This window comes from Elephantulus edwardii, unplaced genomic scaffold (assembly GCF_000299155.1).
Source record: "Elephantulus edwardii isolate Elephantulus edwardi_28Jun2011 unplaced genomic scaffold, EleEdw1.0 scaffold00007, whole genome shotgun sequence".
Taxonomy (NCBI): domain Eukaryota; kingdom Metazoa; phylum Chordata; class Mammalia; order Macroscelidea; family Macroscelididae; genus Elephantulus; species Elephantulus edwardii.
Genome location: NW_006399757.1, coordinates 36,229,067 through 36,246,145, shown reverse-complemented (window position 1 = coordinate 36,246,145; position 17,079 = coordinate 36,229,067). Strand labels below are relative to the sequence as shown.

Below are 17,079 nucleotides of genomic sequence, written 5' to 3'. Positions count from 1 at the left end.
GAATAAGCCAGCATTTGTTGCTTGCTGTTCTGTTAAATTTTGCTAGTCTTACTGGAGTGAGATGATATCTCATGGTTGTCTTGATTTGCATCTCTCTCAGAGCTAGGGATTTTGAGCATTTCTTTATGTGCGTATTGGCCATCTGAATGTCTTCCTTGGTGAAGTGCCTGTTCATTTCCTGTGCCCATTTTTCAATTGGATTATTCACCTTTATTGTTGGAAACATTTTTACAAAACAATGTTGGGAGCTCTGGTAGTCTGTAGGGGGCTGTGCTTTTAACCAAAGGCTGTGATTCTCTGGTGGGTTTGAATCCACCAAGGGCTTCTGGGAATAAAGATGGGGAATCTCCTCCCATGCAGTTTACATTGTTAGAATCCCAATGGAGGGTCAGTTATGAGATAGTTCTAAATTAATGTCAATGAGTTAAGAGAGTTCATACACCATGTAAAGAGATCAACAAGAAAGGTTCCGGAATCTCCAAGTCCCAAGTAATTTGTTGTGATTTATTCTTTTATTGTTAATATTAGTTTTGTTTCCTAATTTTCCCAGTTTATTTATAATGTGTTCATAATTTGTGAAGAGGTCCCTGACATATGGGTTTGTTTTTTTTTTCAAGGACAATTGACATTTATTTGCTGATGATTCTGACAAGACATATGTCAAAACCAACAGAAGTTAGAGTCTGTTAGGGAAGCCATTTCTTGCCGGCAGGTAAAGGTGGTCCATGAAGAATAACTGAAGCATCATCTTCAAGCTGATGCCTTGACTTTGGACAAGAGCCAGTGGGTGGACCTGGTCCTTCTTGCCTGGATGGAGGCTGCTGAGGAACTACTCTTGGGTCTGGTACTTGTGCTTGATGTGTTTCCACAGCTTCCCTTCATTGATGTGCTCGTAGATCATATCCGCTCCCTAATCGAACACCTGCTCGAAGAACAGGGCACCCACAGCGATGGCGAGGGCGAACGTGGAGTTCCTGCGGAATAGTAAGGAGTACAAATTCGCCGTGAATGTTGGGCCCGCCATGGTTCCTTACTGGCGAACTCCGACATAAGTTTTGTTGTTAGGTGCTCCAGTTGGCTCCAAGTCATACACAACATTACACACTCCTGTGCCATCCTCACCATCCATGCTATGAATGCCCATAGTTGCAGTCATTGTGCCAATCCATCTTGTGGGAGGTCTTCCTTTTGTTCACTGACAACAAAAGTATGTCTCAGCCTTTACAAAACCTAAATATTCTCTTGATCTGGATTGATTTATAAATTCCATTAAGTAAACGTTGTTGTTCAGTGCCATCGAGTCGTAGGCAACTCATAGTGACCCTATGAACCAAAGACCTGAACGCTTGGATAACTTTCATTCTTTCTTCAGGTTCATAGAGTTTCCAGAGGCAAGCTATTTCAGAAGTGGATGCCACTCCTGCTTCCACGCTTGTTTTAACCGGGGCGCTCCACCAAACACTGTCCACCATGGGTAACTATTATTGCATTTGACACTTCAGTGTCACAGTGTTCAGCATCACAGCAACCACAAGTTATCTCTGTATGGCAAATGAACAGACCAGTGCTATACCACTTAGAATGTTTGATCAAAAGCAATTAAAACCAGGCCTGAGTGCCGCAGATTAAAATTACCCACCTTTGGCTTGGAAGCATCACTTTCTGTCCACTAGGTCAACTGAGCTCTCTCTGTTGTTGTTGTTAAGTGCTGTCGAGTAAACATTTTTAAAACATCTTCATGAACATGAACTCTGACGAGCTGATCCATAATGCCTGCTGAAATTGAGGAACAAAAAAGTCTTACAATTGTGTTATTTGTATACATCATCAGAAGACCTGTTAGTACTTTTGGCTTCATTTTTCAGGGAAAGGTTTACTTTTTGGTGAAACGCTGTTGTTGTTGTTGTTTGGTGCCAGCGAGTCGTAGATGACTCATAGTGACCCTACATAGAGTTTCCAGAGGCAAGCCATTTCGGAAGTGGATGCCGCTCCTGCTTCCAGGCTTGTTTTAGTCGGGAAGCTCCAGCCAACACTGTCCACCATGGGTACCCATTACCACAATTGGCACATCACTGTCACAGTCTTCAGCATCACAGCAAACATGAGTTACCTCTGTACAGCAACGCACAGACCAGTGCTATACCACCTTAGAAGAATGTTTGACTGGAAACAATTTGAACCCGCCCGAGGGCCCAGATGAAAATCACCCACCTTCGGCTTGGTGGCATAACTTCCTTTCCACTAGGCCAATGTAGCTCTCTCTTTGTTGTTATTGTTGTTTGGTGCCGTGGAGTCATAGATGACTTATAGTGACCCTATGAACGAACAGTTCATACACAATTTCCAGAGGCAAGTCATTTCGGAAGTGGATGCCGCTCCTGTTTCCTTTGGTCAAATAACATTGTAAAAATGCCTTGCTTAGCTCCTTCTTTAACGATCCTACTAAAGTTAATTAAGGGAGATTTGGTGGCTGCTAATAGAAAGGTGGCACTTCTATGATGGTTTGAAACTACCAGCAGCTCCAAAGGGGAAAGATGGGTCATTCCTCCCCCCCCCCACCCCATGCAATTTACAGCCTCCAAAAACCTGTGGAGGGTCTGGTAGGAGTAGGTTCAGATTTGACAGTAATTTAGGATTTAATTTTGTTTTTGAGAAAGTAAATTATAGTATTGGTGAAGAATACTGAATATAGTACTGGAGAAATGAATCAATATGTTTTATAAAAAATTCAGCCAGATTGAGAAGATGGCAACCTTTAGTCCTGTTACACATGAGCCGACACTGACTCTATATAGCGAGTACATTCCCACTTGAAGCAATTTTCTGGGCATCATTTTTTGGTCTGTCCTTTTCGGTTGACCGAACATGAAACCTAAAAGCACTATAAAGTCGTTCGAATCCACCAGATGCTCTGTTGGAGAAGGAGGGGCAATCTCCTCCTGTACCAGTCAGATCCAATTTGACGGTACACACACACAAATAATACTTTTTTTCTTAAAAAAAGCACTATAAAGTCAGGGTGTCACCATCCCTAATTCAGTTCTTTCTTAAGGAATCCCATAAAATAATAAAACGAGGATGTCAGATCTAGCAGCACTGTTAAGTTATTCGTAGATGCAAAGCATTATAAAGCCACCTGGGGGAAAAAAATCATGTCCTAAGAGTAATGACTGAAGCTGACTGACGATAGATAGTAGTCCTAGTACTACTACAAGTTGTAGTGTCTCAGAATGTGAGAATCCACGAAAGCTTTTCTTTTACTGAGGTCTGTGCTATCTCCATCTTGATCTCTGAAAAGCAGCTAGGTTTTCGAGAAACTAGAATTCCCGGGAGGAGAAGGAACCCTCCAGGTCTGGACTGCTCGGTCCCCGGGCGCCTGTCTTGGTTGCCCGGTCCTCCCTGCGCTCTAGGGGGCGCCCGAGCACCGCAGAAGCATTCTCCGTGTAGCTGCAGCGTGGGCGGTCCTGGTGCAACACCTGCATGGCCGTGATCTCAGTCACGGGGGGTGGTGGGGCGCCTCCGCAAACATGGCCCCTTGTGCCCTCAGGTGCCATAAGCCGTCCTCCGCACAGACAGCCCTTCCACCGCTGCCCTCACCCGTTCTCCCAGGACTGCCCTCACACGTGACTCAGCGGAGATCCTCCGTAAGGGGGTAAAAGCTGGGTTGGCGGACTCCTGCAACTCGTGGGTCAGATCCCATGTAAGCCTACTCGCTCTGACCAGACCTGGCCCTCCGCCATCCCCGCCTCGTCTGGCTCCAGGCAAAACCCGGAGCCGCAACGCCGCCACTCCGAGGAGGCGGCGCGGCGCGCGGCGGTCTGGGCATGCGCCGTGCGCAGGGCCGGCTCCAGGCGCAAGAAGGAAGCGTTCACGGTGATCCCGGCGGCTGCGCTGGGGTATGCGGTACCGCCTAGCGTGGCTGCTGCACACTGCACTGCCTGGCACCTTCCGCCCGGTTCTCGGCGCCCACCTGCCTCCCCCAGAGTTCCACTGTAGGTAAGTGGAGCGCAGCGCCTGGGCCCTCAGGACCCCGCGGGTCACCGTGGTTTGGAGCGCCGGTTGCAAAGTGGTGATTCAGCACTTAAAGCCGCCGCCGCCCCTCCTCTCGTCGCCCGGTCCCGCCAGTCTGGGGCCCGGTCGGCCGCGTTGAGGCCGCCCCCAGGCTCCGGAAGGGCGGCTTGCCGAGCGGGAACGGGAGGCCTGTCTGGAGGAGGAGGGCTCGGGGCTGTGAAGGCGGTCGGGAGCCGTGTCCCGGGTCACATGTCACCTTGCAGAGGGCGCGGGACGCCGATCGAGACAGCCCGGCCGCTTCCCGGGACTGCGCCGCTCTCGGGCGTCCGCCCGCCGGGGCCCCGGAACGCTCGGCAGCGGGTGGAGGGACCCGGCGGGTCCGGGGAGCCCGCGGCTCAGCCTTCTGCCAGCCCCGCTGCCCATGTGGGGACTGAGTTGCCCGCAGTACGTGGAAGTGTCCGCGCGGGGAACTGGAAAAGTTTCTCTGGCCCAGCTCAGTGAGGACGAGAGCGTTGAGCTTCCCGTCCGGAGCCATCTGGGACCCTCGGAGACCTGGGGCGTCCTCCACAACGGCTCGCAGGGTGCACAGCCGAGGCCAGAGCGATTTTTGTGATTTCCCCAAGATCGCAGAGGTTGTGGCAAAACCAAGATTAGAAGGGAGGATTTGTTGGTTGTGTGTGTGTGTGTTGTTTTTTTTAAATTGCGATCCAGTAACGTGCCGTCTCCGCCGCAGCTGGGTGTTTGCGAGACCATTTCAGTCGGCTAGCGAAAGAGGAATACTCTTGACTGTTAATAAAGAGGAATTGGCAGAGCCGGGCAGTGATGTTGGATCTTAACTCTGTGCAGCATTTCAGCTGCTCCTGCTTTAATCAATAGTGTCGAGGAGCCAGTAAGTGATAAACCTCTTGGGTAAATGTGTTGTCTGCCTGCGACGCAACTTTGAGTCGTTGGGAGCTGATGGAAATGCCAGGTAATAGGGCAGGGTCAGGAGATGGGCGGTCCTGGCACCGTGTGCCCAGTGCTGTGCGAGGCAGAGATACAAGAGGAGGCCTGGCTTGGCCTTTTAAGGAAAGGCAGAAGGCCGGGGTGGATTTTATCCAGCCTCTGTGTGCAGGTAGTTTGAACTTGTCGTCTGACTGGAGGAGACCTAGTGAATGTCCTGGGGGAATTAGGAGGAACAAGCTTTTAACCTCAAGCTCATTCCTTGTCTTCCAATGTGAACCAGCTGATAGCTGACTTCCCAGCCAGTTTCCTGCAGTAAATCAGAAAGGGGAGGTTGCTCGCCTTTTTCTCACAGAGCTGCCGGTGGATTCGAACCTAGGAGGCGAAGTCTTTGGATTAGCAGCTCAACTCCCTATTGACTACATTTCGAGAGCCCCCTTAATAAAGGAAAAAGCCCTGAACATAATACTAGGTTGGGTCTTGCGTTTTAATTCAGTCTTTTTCTAGTGAATAGTAGGTGGAAAACTTTAAAATTTTGAGCCGAAAGTGATCTGACAAAACTGGTGATTTAGAAAATTAGTTTAAAGGGAGCTCTGGTGGCCTAGTGGCAAGAAGCTACACCGAAATCCCAGATGTGCCTGGTTCGAATCCACCAGATGCTCTGCTGGAGAAGGAGGGACAATCTCCTCCTGTACCAGTCAGATCTGATTTGACGGTACAATGCACAAAAAAATAATAAAAATTAAAAAAAAAAAGAAAATTAGTTTAGTGACTGGGATAAGAGAGAGATGTGAGGCTGAGAAACCGGGTTTATTCTTAATTGCTTGAAGCAGCGTAGTAACAGCTGTACCAAAAAGGAATGATATAAACCAAGAATATGTGGAACTTGTTTTCCTTCCACTGTTTCTCACTACCCTGTATAACCCCACAAAAACATGAGTAAAAACTCCAGAATTTATGGAGTTAAGTGAGAATGGTGAGCCTCAGGGTACCTCCTACTACACACCACTGTAGGATCAGAACAATTTGTCCTTAATTCATTGCTGATAGTCTCAGTTTTAGCTCTGTAGTGTCAGGAGCTCATGGCAGGTGTGCTTTTAAGGAAAACATCAACTCTAACAGTTTCCTACAACCAAATGGGCCAGTTACTGTTTGATTCCTTTTCTTCCATTCCTCTTCATTTTCACTGATGAAGTCCAGGACTTAGGTTGACCAACCAGAACTACAAGATGAGATTACTCTCAGGGAGGTAAGCTCTGAGAAGGAGATTCAAAGCGTAGTGGATGAGATTAAGCATCTAGAAAGCTTCACCCTAAAAATAAGTGGCTGAGGCTATTAAGGGAAACATGTTGTTATTGCTATGTGCTAGGAGTCAGAATTGACTATAATTGACCCACCAGCAGGGTTTCAGAGGCTGTAAATAGAAAGGGAAGAGATTGCCCATCTTCCTCTTGAGAAACTAGTGAATTTAACCTGGCAGAGTTCCCTAAGTAGAGTACAGGTACAATCAAAGGGCTCAGAGTGTGGTTTTAGGCTGGAAAGTATTGATATCTGTAGCTATCACATATTAAAATCTTAAGGAGGTTATATTCTGCTGTATCTAATGTTGTTAGATGCAATCTAGTTGCACATAATTCATTAATGACCGTGAACAACAGCTCTAAGCCCTGTTTTACCTGTGCCATCCTCATTAACTGACATTTGAGACCATTGCTGCAGTCACTGTGTCAATCCATGTGGTTGGGAGTCTTCCTCTCTTTCTTTCTTTGACTTATCTTTCCAGGTGTGATGTCCTTATCCATGGAATGGCCCCTCTGAACATGCCCCAAGTATGTGAGATGGAGCTTTGTCATCCTTGCCTCCAAGAAGCACTCTGACTTCATTTTCTCCAAGACATATCTATTCATTCTTTTTCCACTCCATACCATATGCAGTTCTTACCTCCAACACCTCAGTTTAAAGGCATCAATTCTTCTGTCATCCTGATTCATTCATTGTTCAGCTTTCAGATGCAGAGCAATTGATAGAAAAGACAGTGACCCGAATTTTAGTCTGACATCATTGCCCCTTAATATTTTGGAGAGGTTCTTGACAGCACACTTTCCCAAGACAACGAGTCTTTTGATTTCTTGACTGCTGGTATCAAGAGTAGGGAGTTCTGGTGGCCTAGTAGTAAGAATCTGCACTGCAATCTCAAAGGTTCATGGCTCAAGTCCAGTTGCTCCGGTTGCTCCATGGGAGAAAGATGGTAGCCTCTTCCCATGTAATTGACTGCCTCTGAAAACCCACTGGCGGGTCAGTTCTGGCTTGATGGTAAGTATCAAGAGTGTTAATTGTGGATCCAAGAAAGATGAAATCATTGACAACTTCAGTCTTTTTTCCATCTATTATGACACTGCCTATTGGCCCAGTGGTTAGGACTTTTGTCTTCTTGATGTTGACATTTAATCCACATTGAAGGCTGTAGTCTTTGTTAAGACTGTATTAAATAAGAGCCATTTAGCTCTTTACTGGAAGAGTTGGATTTTAAACCAGCTCTTGCTGATGTTAAAGCCCAAGCTCTTAACATATACAGTGCAATCTCTGCCAGTATTTGGACATTCATTTCCTGGTCAAATATCTTGAGAAAGACACAGTCTTTTTTTTTTTTTTCTATAATTATATTTTATTAATTTTCATAAACATTTACAGAGATTTTGGGAGACACAGTCTTAAAATAGCCATTTAATTTAAAAAGCAGTCCTCATTGCCCTCTGTTCAGTCATATTGGATAAGTTTGACTTGAGTGGAATTGGCTGAATTCTTGGGGAACCTGGAGGTAATATCTCTGTATCTGGCAGCCCCTCAAACATGTATCAGTCATTTCATTTTGCAGGCAGGCCTGCTTTGCATTTCCCTATTCCTTGGATTTAGAAACCATAGTATGTGAGGTTGAACTCTTGAGAAACAGGCCTTTAAATGACTTTCAGATAAAAAGAAAGCCTTTTAATATTTTTAAAGGATGGGATACCCCTTGGTATCTTATTAGTCTAGTCCACACAGACTAAAAAGGTTACGTTCTGCTTTTCTGCCTTCTAAGTTAGGGCTGTGCATCAGAGAGCTGGACAGTAACTGGGGATGATAGAAAGGGAGTTGATACCTTTGAGCTGTGTTGCTAGAGAAGAGCATACGATGGACTGCTAGAACAAACAAATTTGTCCTGGAGAGGGTGAAGCCAGGCTGCTCCTTGGAGGCAAGGATTTTGAAAGTTTGTCTGACATACTTTGGATATGTTACAAGGTGGGATCAGTCCTTGGAGATGGACGTCATGTTTGGGAGGATGGATAGACAGCACAGGAGAGGAAGACCCTCTATGCGATGGATTGATTCAGTCACTGGAGTAATGTCAGAGACAATAAGATTGGCACAGCATAGACCAGGGTTTAGGGCTATTGTACATAGGGTCGCTATGAGTCACAGGTGACTTGATGGCACATAACAACAACAACAAGTTAGAGCTAGTGACCGTTTCATGGAGATTGGCAGGTAGAGCATTAGTCCAGTAAAGTATTCATAAGAATGAGTTTACTTCCTGTTTTCAATCTCTCAAATATATATCCAGAAGATCAGTTTATTTTTCAGGCAGGTGACAAGGCAGGAGCTTCTTTCAATCTAAAAGTAAGCTAGGATTTTTATCACAGAACTCTGCATACTGTTTTTAAAGGTAATAATCACATGCTGCTCCCAGAGGGTAAAGTTTTATGTCCCCCCTTCTCTCCCTCTGTCTGTCTCTATCTCTCTCACACACACCACACACACAGTAGGTGCTCAATACATAGAAAAATTAATGAACAATTAGAGGTCTTCCTTCAAAACCAATGTTTTCTTTTTTTTTAAATTTTAAAATTTATTTTCCATTTCCATTCATTCATTGTTGCATACTTTCCTCCCTGCCCACTCCTCCCCTCAGTTTGCTTTTCTCTTTGACAAGTAAAAAAAAAAAATTCTTTCATTGTTACACAATCGACTCCCGCCCAGTCCACTCCACTATGCAGGTTTTGTTCTGGACTCTTGTCATGACAATAATACCTAATCCTATATTCTTTCTAAACAGTTCTCTCCGTCATTTGTTTCAATGCAGTATATTTTATTTATCCCCTCTTAGTTTTTCCCCACCTCTGATGTCAGTTCAGCTTTACAACAGTGGCACTATGTAGTATTTGTACTTTTGTGACTGAGATATTTCACTCAGCATAATATCCTCCAGGATCACTCATTTTGTAAAATATTTCATGAGTTCCTTGTTTTTCAGTGCAGTGTAGTATTCCATTGTGTGAATATACCACAGCTTCTTTATCCATTCATTTGTTGATGAGCACTTGGGTTGTTTGAAACTCCTTGCTATTGTGAACAAAGCCTGAATAAAGATGGGTGAGCATAAAACTGCTTGGGTGGCAATTCTGGTTTCTTTAGGATAGATTCCCAGTAGTGGAATTGCTGGGTCAAATGGTATTTCTATTTCCAATTCTTTGAGAAAGCGCCCTTCTACTTTCCATAGTGGTTGCACCATTTTACACTCCCACCAACAGTGAGTAAGGGTTCCTGTTTCTCCACAAACTTGCCAGCACTTGTTATTTGCTGTTCTGTTAAATTTTGCTATTCTAACTGGGGTGAGATGATATCTCCTAGTTGTTTTGATTTGCATCTCTCTTAGAGCAAGGGATTTTGAACATTTCTTCATGTGTTTGTTGGCCATCTGAATGTCATCTTTGGTGAAGTGTCTGTTCATATCCTGTGCCCATTTTCCAATTGGGTTGTTTACCTTTATCTTGTTGTGGTGCTTGAGTATTTTATAAATTCTAGATATAAGTCCCTTATCAGATATGTCATTACCAAATATTTTTTCCCAGTCTGTGGCTTTCTTTTTTACCCTGTTGGAGACATTTTTGGATGTGCAAAGGGATTTTTATTCTTAGACGGTCTCATTCATCTATTTTATCATCTCTTGGAAGTGGTTATGTCTGGAAAATGGAAAATAGAGAGCAAGAAAAGTGTAAGTGTGTGCATGCATGTATACATATAGTGTGTTTTCAGACTGCCTTGTAGGATTATTTGACTCTATATGCTGTGTGGCAGTATAATTTTCATTGTAAAATAAAATTTAAAACAAAAAAAAACCCACCCCAATGTTTTCTGCTCTCTGAAGTTTCACTTAGGTGATTATTGTTACATTTTTGCAGTTTAGCCTAAGAATTGGAGTAAATTTTGAAACTTTCTTTCCATGACTGCCTTTTCCTAGTTGGTCATCATGTGCTGTGCTCTTGGGGTTTTCATCTGTTTCTTGGAATAATCTTGACCCTCATCACCATTGTGACAGGTAGTGATCATCTTTCTTAGGATCTTGTAACAGTAAGTTTTCTAACTGCTTTTTCTGATCTTTCATCTCTCTGCATTTAATCCTAAGCACTATTTGCTTAATCTTGCTTATATACACAGTATGTCAGAAATGATGAGGATGAAATAAGATAGGACAGGGTTCAGATCTGCTGTTCATAAGGTCGCTGTGGATCATACTCGACTTGATGGCACCTAACAACAACTAATATACCACCACTCTTACCAGTGAGATGGATTGACATACTGACTGTAGGAGTGGGTGGGCTCAAGTGTGTTTGAGATGATGCGGATGGCACAGGATAGTTCTGTTATTCATAGGATTGGTATGAGTTGCATTGATTTGATGCTACCTAACAACAGCAGCACCATGCCATTATCTTACCTAGACATCACCAGTGGTTCTACACTATTCCAGGCTTAAGTCCAAACTTCTCAAGTTGGCCTCTAAGCATCCTATAGGCTGATCTGGGTTTAGTTAGCTTTTCAACCTAACTTTCTTCTTTTCTAGTCAGATTTACCAATTTGTTAACTCCTGTACATGACTTGTTTATTTCTACTTCTGGGATCCTCTTTCCTCTTTTCTTCAAATGACTAATTCCTATCCTCTTGTTAGACCTTATACAAGCCATGCAGTTATTATTCCCTTTCCTGTTCTAACCGTTTAAAGGGTTCAGCATGTATTTAGGATTTAACAATATATTGTTTATAGTGTTTATTCTTTTTATTTACAAAGTATTATATGTGTCAGAGGAAAAGGACCTATTGAACAAACTATGTATCTACCACATAGTTTAGAAAAGAAAGTCTTCCCTGTAATTTCTAAGTCTCAGTGCTACCCTCCTGTCATGGATTGAATTGTATCCTACAAAATTTGTATCATCTTGGGTAGGCTATGATTCTCAGATGTTAATTATCCTTTATGTTGTAAATTCTAATCTCTGTGATGTTAAATGAGGTAGGATTAGAGGCAATTATGTAATGATATAATCATTCCTATGTCATCATCTGAAATGTGACTAGCCAATCAGTTATAAAGGGATTTGGGTGGGATGTTGTTAGGTGCCCGAGTTGCCTTTGACTCATAGTGACTCTATATACAATAAAATAAATCTCTGCCCAATCCTGCCCCATCCTTTCATCTCTGCTGAGTTTAAATGCATTGTTGCAGTCCCTGTGCCAGTCTATTTTGTTGATGACATCCTCTAAGGACTGTCCCCTCCTGGTAGAATGCTCAAAGTGTGTGACAAAAAGTCTCACCTTCCATGCTTCTAAGAAGCACTTAGGATGCACTTCTTCTGAGACAGATCTGCTTGTTCTTTTGGCAGTCTATGCAGTGTTCTTTGCCAGTACACCAATTCAAAAATATCGATTCCCCTTTGGTCTTCCTTTTTCATTGTCCAACTTTCACATGCATAGGAAGCAATGAAAATTACATGGCTTGAAGCAGAGGCACCTTAGTTTTTAAAATGACATTTTTACTTTTTAGCACTTTCAAGAGGTCCTGGGCAGCAGACATGCCCAGTTCAATGTTCATAATCTTGACTGTTGCTTCTATGAATGTTGATTGTGGATTAAGTAAATTGGTAGTCACTTGCCATGGTTTTTGTGTAATTAAAGTGAAATAAAATGAATAATTCAGTTCTTCAGTTTACCTACCAACATTATATGCTGGAGAGACTAAAAATTGCTTAATATGGCAGTATATTTACAGCACATTTGCACTACCACAGAAATTATACCAGCTAACTTGATCTCCCATGTGAAGCTTTTGGACTCTGGAGGGTAGGTAGTTTTAATTGAAAGTCAGATGTAAACTGTTTGATCATTTTTTATGTTATTGACTATTGAATGTAAGCTGATTGGCCCTGTGGATTTAGTTAACAGTCAGCTGTGGGCTGGAAGCCTCTTGCTTAAATCAATCAGGACCTGGTGGGCAGGCCTTTGTATTTAAAAGTCTGTTGGGTCCTGACTAAGTCTCCAGTTTGGAGGCTCCTGTGTGAAGCAGTTGGATTCTGGAGGGTAGGTTGGTGTTAATTTTGTTTGGGAAGAACCTTGTTCTAAGTGATATAGTACTTGTCTGTCAGTTTGGTGTACTGAAATAACTTGGGGTTGCTGTGATAAGGAAAGCTGTGCCACCGGTGTGTCAGATGTGGACAGGGTTTGGTAGAGCTTCCAGATTAATACACACTTGGAAGTAGGATTGACATCCACTTCTTAAATAACAGACCTTTGAAAACCCTATGGTCACTAGAGAAATGATGATAGTTATAGAATAAGTTTTGGATCTTTTTTTCATAGGGTTACTGTGAGTCGTACTTGACTCCAAGTCACTTAACAACAACAATTTGATCTCTATTCTGAGTATTGTCAAGTGTATATCCCTAGCCAGAATATCTTCCTTGGAATTCATATTTAGGTAATTAACAGCCCATTCAGTATCTTCTCGTTGATGCCCCGTAAACACAAAGCTCAAGCTCATTGCTGTTGAGTCAGAACTGACTCTGTCTGACCCTCCAGCAGGCTTTCCAAGGCTGTTAATTGCCCATCCTCCTGTGGAGCTCTTGATAGAGTTGAACCACCAGAGGCCTGGCCTTTGAGTAGTTGTTGTTGTTATGTCTCATCGAGTTGCTTGCGATCCATTGCGATCCTATGTACAATAGCCCTAAACCCTGCTCTGTCCTGTGCCAACCTCACTGTCTCTGACACACCTACTCTCATTACCCCAATCACTGAATCGATCCATCTCATCAAAGGTCTTCCTCTCCTGCGCTGTCCCTCCACTCTCCCAAACATGATGTCTCTCTTCACGGACTGGTCCCCCTTGCAACATGCCCAAAATATGTCAGACGAAGCTTCATAATCCTTGCCTCCAAGGAGCAGTCCGATTTCACTGTCTCCAGGACACCTGTTTGTTCTCCTGGCCTTTGAGTTAACAGTGCAAATACCAGTGTACCACATGGCCAGAGCTCCTTATTTCATGTTTAAAATCTATCTCCAGATCCTCTCTCTCAAAATCTGTTCCTCCTATAATCCTCCCATATCCATGAATGACATCTGTTTTCCACTTGTTTAAACTCTAGCAATTTGGAGTCACCTTTGACACCTTTTAAAATTTATAGCCTTCATCCAGTTGGCATATTCATCCAAATTCTGACCAGTTATTACAACTTCGCCTGCCACCAATTTGGCTCACATCACTGTCTCTTACTCAGATTACTATTATAAGCTGTTGACCAGTGTCCTTCCTTCTCTCTTCTATCCACATTCCATGTACTTGTCACACAGGCTGAATGGTCTTTTTGATATCTAAGTCATATTTTTGCTGGAGAATGCTAAAATTGATGCAGTTGATCCCCATTTTGCTCAGATTTAAAGACAGCCATTATAGTGTCCATGAGGCCCTATTGACTTTCTCACCTCTCACCAACCTCCTTATCTTGTTTACAAAGTAATTGCTATCAGACCACTTCAGTCACAAATTTCCTTGTTAGATACCCTCTTGCCTCATGGCATGTGCACTTTCTGCCCTCTACTTGAAACATTGACGATTACTAATGCAGGAAAGGCTTCACAGAGAATATAGAATTTGAGCAAATATCTTTGCAAACAATATGAAGGGAAAAAGATTTTGAGTGAAAGTTTCCAAATCACATTGGTTTTTCAGTCATTTATAGATATTTTCTATTTCATGGTAGCCTAGTGGTAAGGAGTTGCGCTGCCATCCTAAAGGTTTGAATCCACCATCTGTTCGAAGAGAGAAAGATTAGCAGTCTCCTCTGATGTGACCTAAAGCCTCTGAAAACCCACTAAGAGTCTGCTAAAAGTGTTCTTACTGGACAGCACACAACAACAATGTATTGAATTAATTACAGTGTCTAATGTTTATTGCCTTTAGTGAGAGAGAAGATTTTGATGGGCAGAATAGTATAGAGCTAGGAAAATTCACAGTATAATCAATGGGAGATGATACTTTATCCATAGCAAGTAGAGCACCTCAGCATCTAACAGCATAGCATTTTTCTTATAAAGAAATTAAGGGTTGGAGAATATCTTCATTTACTTGCATCTTTGTGTTGCTTACAGGTACTAATTTGTTTTGCTTTATATTGTTTTCACCTCTTTGTTTCTAAGTTGATTTGAAAAAGGGTAAGACAATATGGTGAGAAAAAGCTTTACATGTGAATTTGACATTAGCTAGCTAAGTGGTTCTAGGTCTTGGACTAGGTCATCTTTTTATAATCCCTGCTACCTTCATTGGGAGCTCTGGTGGCCTAGTGGCAAGAAGCTGTGGTGCAATCCAGAAGACACATGTTTCAAGCTGCTCTGAGGGAGAGGATGAGCAGTCTCCTTCTGTGAGATTAATTGCCTCTGAAAACCCACTGGAGGATGTCTGTAGGTCAATTCTGATTCTGTGGTACATAACCGTGAATCTGATATTTTTTTGAAAAACTTATATTTAAAAATTTTTTTAAAAAAATTTGTTTTTAAAATATTTATAAAAATTTAGTCTCATCTAGATCAGAAAAAAGAATTTTGCCTTACACTTTATAAGAATTATGGTTCTGAAAATAGGCACGTTTCTAATAATTAAGACTCTTGATATTAGTATAATTGAATTTCTGACAGTAGAGATTATGTCATTGTATAAAAGATTGAAATGATGTATTTTAAATAATATTCCTTTGCCATCTTATGTGGTACATATCACTATTTGATGGTGATACTATCATTTTAACTGACTGATAGTCTTAGTTTTTAAAATCTTGTTTCCTTTTTAATAGCAGTAGTCTTCAACAAAGATTAATGTATGAGGAAGATAATGTTCATTTTGGTGGCTTTTTGTCTAAAATCATGCCACTTCTCTTGTAATAGTAACTGGATTGTGTGTGTATGTGTGAATATAAAGAGTAGAATACTGGGACTTGTAATATATTAAATTTTGGTTTCTTATACTCAGGTTTCACTCTGGAATTTATCAGTCTTTGGTCCTTTACCAAAGATATCCGGAGTTGGAGCTATTATGAGTTAAACGGCAAAAAAAAAAAAAAAAAATTTGGTTTCTTTGTGTATTTTATTTTTGGGAGTTACTTTTATTTATCCATCTCAGATGGAAAAGGGGGTGATGCATATTTAATACATAATTGACTTTCTGGAAGCATGAGACTTTGAATTAAATACTTGAAATGGTGACTTTCAAATTATAGGATATGTCACATATATATTAAAAATCAATCATTCTGCCCATAGAAAACTTAATTTGTTTAATATGGGTGATTTTAAAATGAAATATATAAACGAATGTTCTTTAAAAAGTCAAACCAAATAATATATATATATATATTATATTTCAACATAATACAGAGTTCTAAGAGTCAAATACTTCCAAAAGATTCACAGGGGGAAAATAACCAGCAGTTCACTATTCTTTCTTAATCCTCTTCTCCACCCTCCATAGAGATAACTATTGTTTCTTTTGGAACTTATCTCCTTATTTCCAAATAATATGCTATTCTGTTATTTCTTAAGTTTAGACAGGACCTGTTGATTTGTTCTTATGATAAGGAAAGATTTATCTTTCACTCTTGCATCATCTTACTTATTAAAAGAGTTCATCCCATGTTTTGGATATAGCAGTATTCAATGTTTGACATTGTTATGAACATCAGTGTTATTCATTGCTTAGCCAAATAGCGTACTTTGATTATGTTCCTTTTTGTGTGTTTTTTTAATCTTGTTTTCTTGCTTTATCTTGGTCATTTTCTTTTTACTTATTTATTTTTAATTTCACTTCTGCTTTACCAAGTACAATGTGTTTCTCTAGGGGACTGATCCCTCCTAATAGTAATATGGCATAGTATGTGAGGTTAAATCTTGGCACCCTAGCCTCCAAGGAAAATTTTCACTGTACTTCTTCTAAGACAGATTTGTTTGTTCTTCTGGCAGCTTGCTTGGTGAAGTTCAGCAAAAAAGAAGACGACCATCAATAAATTAGATTGATACAGCAGGGCCAAAACAGTACATTGAAGCGTAGCAATGGTTGAGGATGGTGCAGAACTGGGACATGTTTTGTTTTACTGTACATGGAGTCACTGTGAGTCAGAACTGACTCAATGGCACCCAACAATAATAACGAAAACAGTGCATTCCATAGTCTCCCATAGGCAATAATACAGTTTTCTACACGATTTAGTTTATTAGATGATTGTTAACTCTGTTTTTCCCCCCTTTGGAGGCTTTCCATCTGGGGACTTCTTTTCTCCAATTACAGTTGAGACTGCTTGTTCTCCAGGTGTGATTGCTCAGAATTTCCCTCTTGCTGGCATTTATTTCCTAGAGTTCATATTTTGTTCTTCCCTGTCTTATTCCTACATTGAAGAAATAGCTGGTATACTTCAAGCATATCTTTCAGTAGCTTCTTGAGAAAGTGACTCTGGGAGATAACTTTTTAATGATTTCCTAAATAGAAAAGTATACATGTGGATTTTAGTCTTTTTTGGGCTCAAACCTATGACTGTGAATGTATACATATGTACAAGCCTACAAAATGTAGAGAGATGACCCGAAGAAGACTTTTACTCTTCTTCCTCTTTCAATTCTAGAATTCTAGTATTCTGGGCATTTGAGACCGCAGTTATCTCACAGATTATTTAACAAGTGGTTAAAGGCAACAGACTTTAAAAGAGAACTTCTGCAAGACTTTGACAAAAACATATGACTTCTCTTTTCTTTAATTCAGTTTAAAGATACAAG

At 41.6% G+C, this 17,079-nt stretch overlaps 1 protein-coding gene and 1 pseudogene across 2 annotated transcripts in view; one reads left to right on the top strand and one right to left on the bottom strand.

Moving 5' to 3' along the window:
* Window positions 1-829: 829 nt before the first annotated feature.
* Window positions 830-1,024, bottom strand: LOC102855259 (annotated as a pseudogene).
* A 2,874-nt stretch (window positions 1,025-3,898) lies between these two features.
* IDE (insulin-degrading enzyme) overlaps window positions 3,899-17,079 on the top strand; it is a 120,793-nt gene continuing 107,612 nt past the window's right edge. Inside the window, exon 1 of one of the 2 annotated variants that reach the window (XM_006880339.1) lies at window positions 3,899-3,984. In XM_006880339.1, coding sequence (XP_006880401.1) covers window positions 3,899-3,984 — 86 coding nt within the window. Of the gene's footprint in view, window positions 3,997-17,079 lie in introns of both variants that reach the window. The other variant, XM_006880338.1, reaches the window with a different exon arrangement.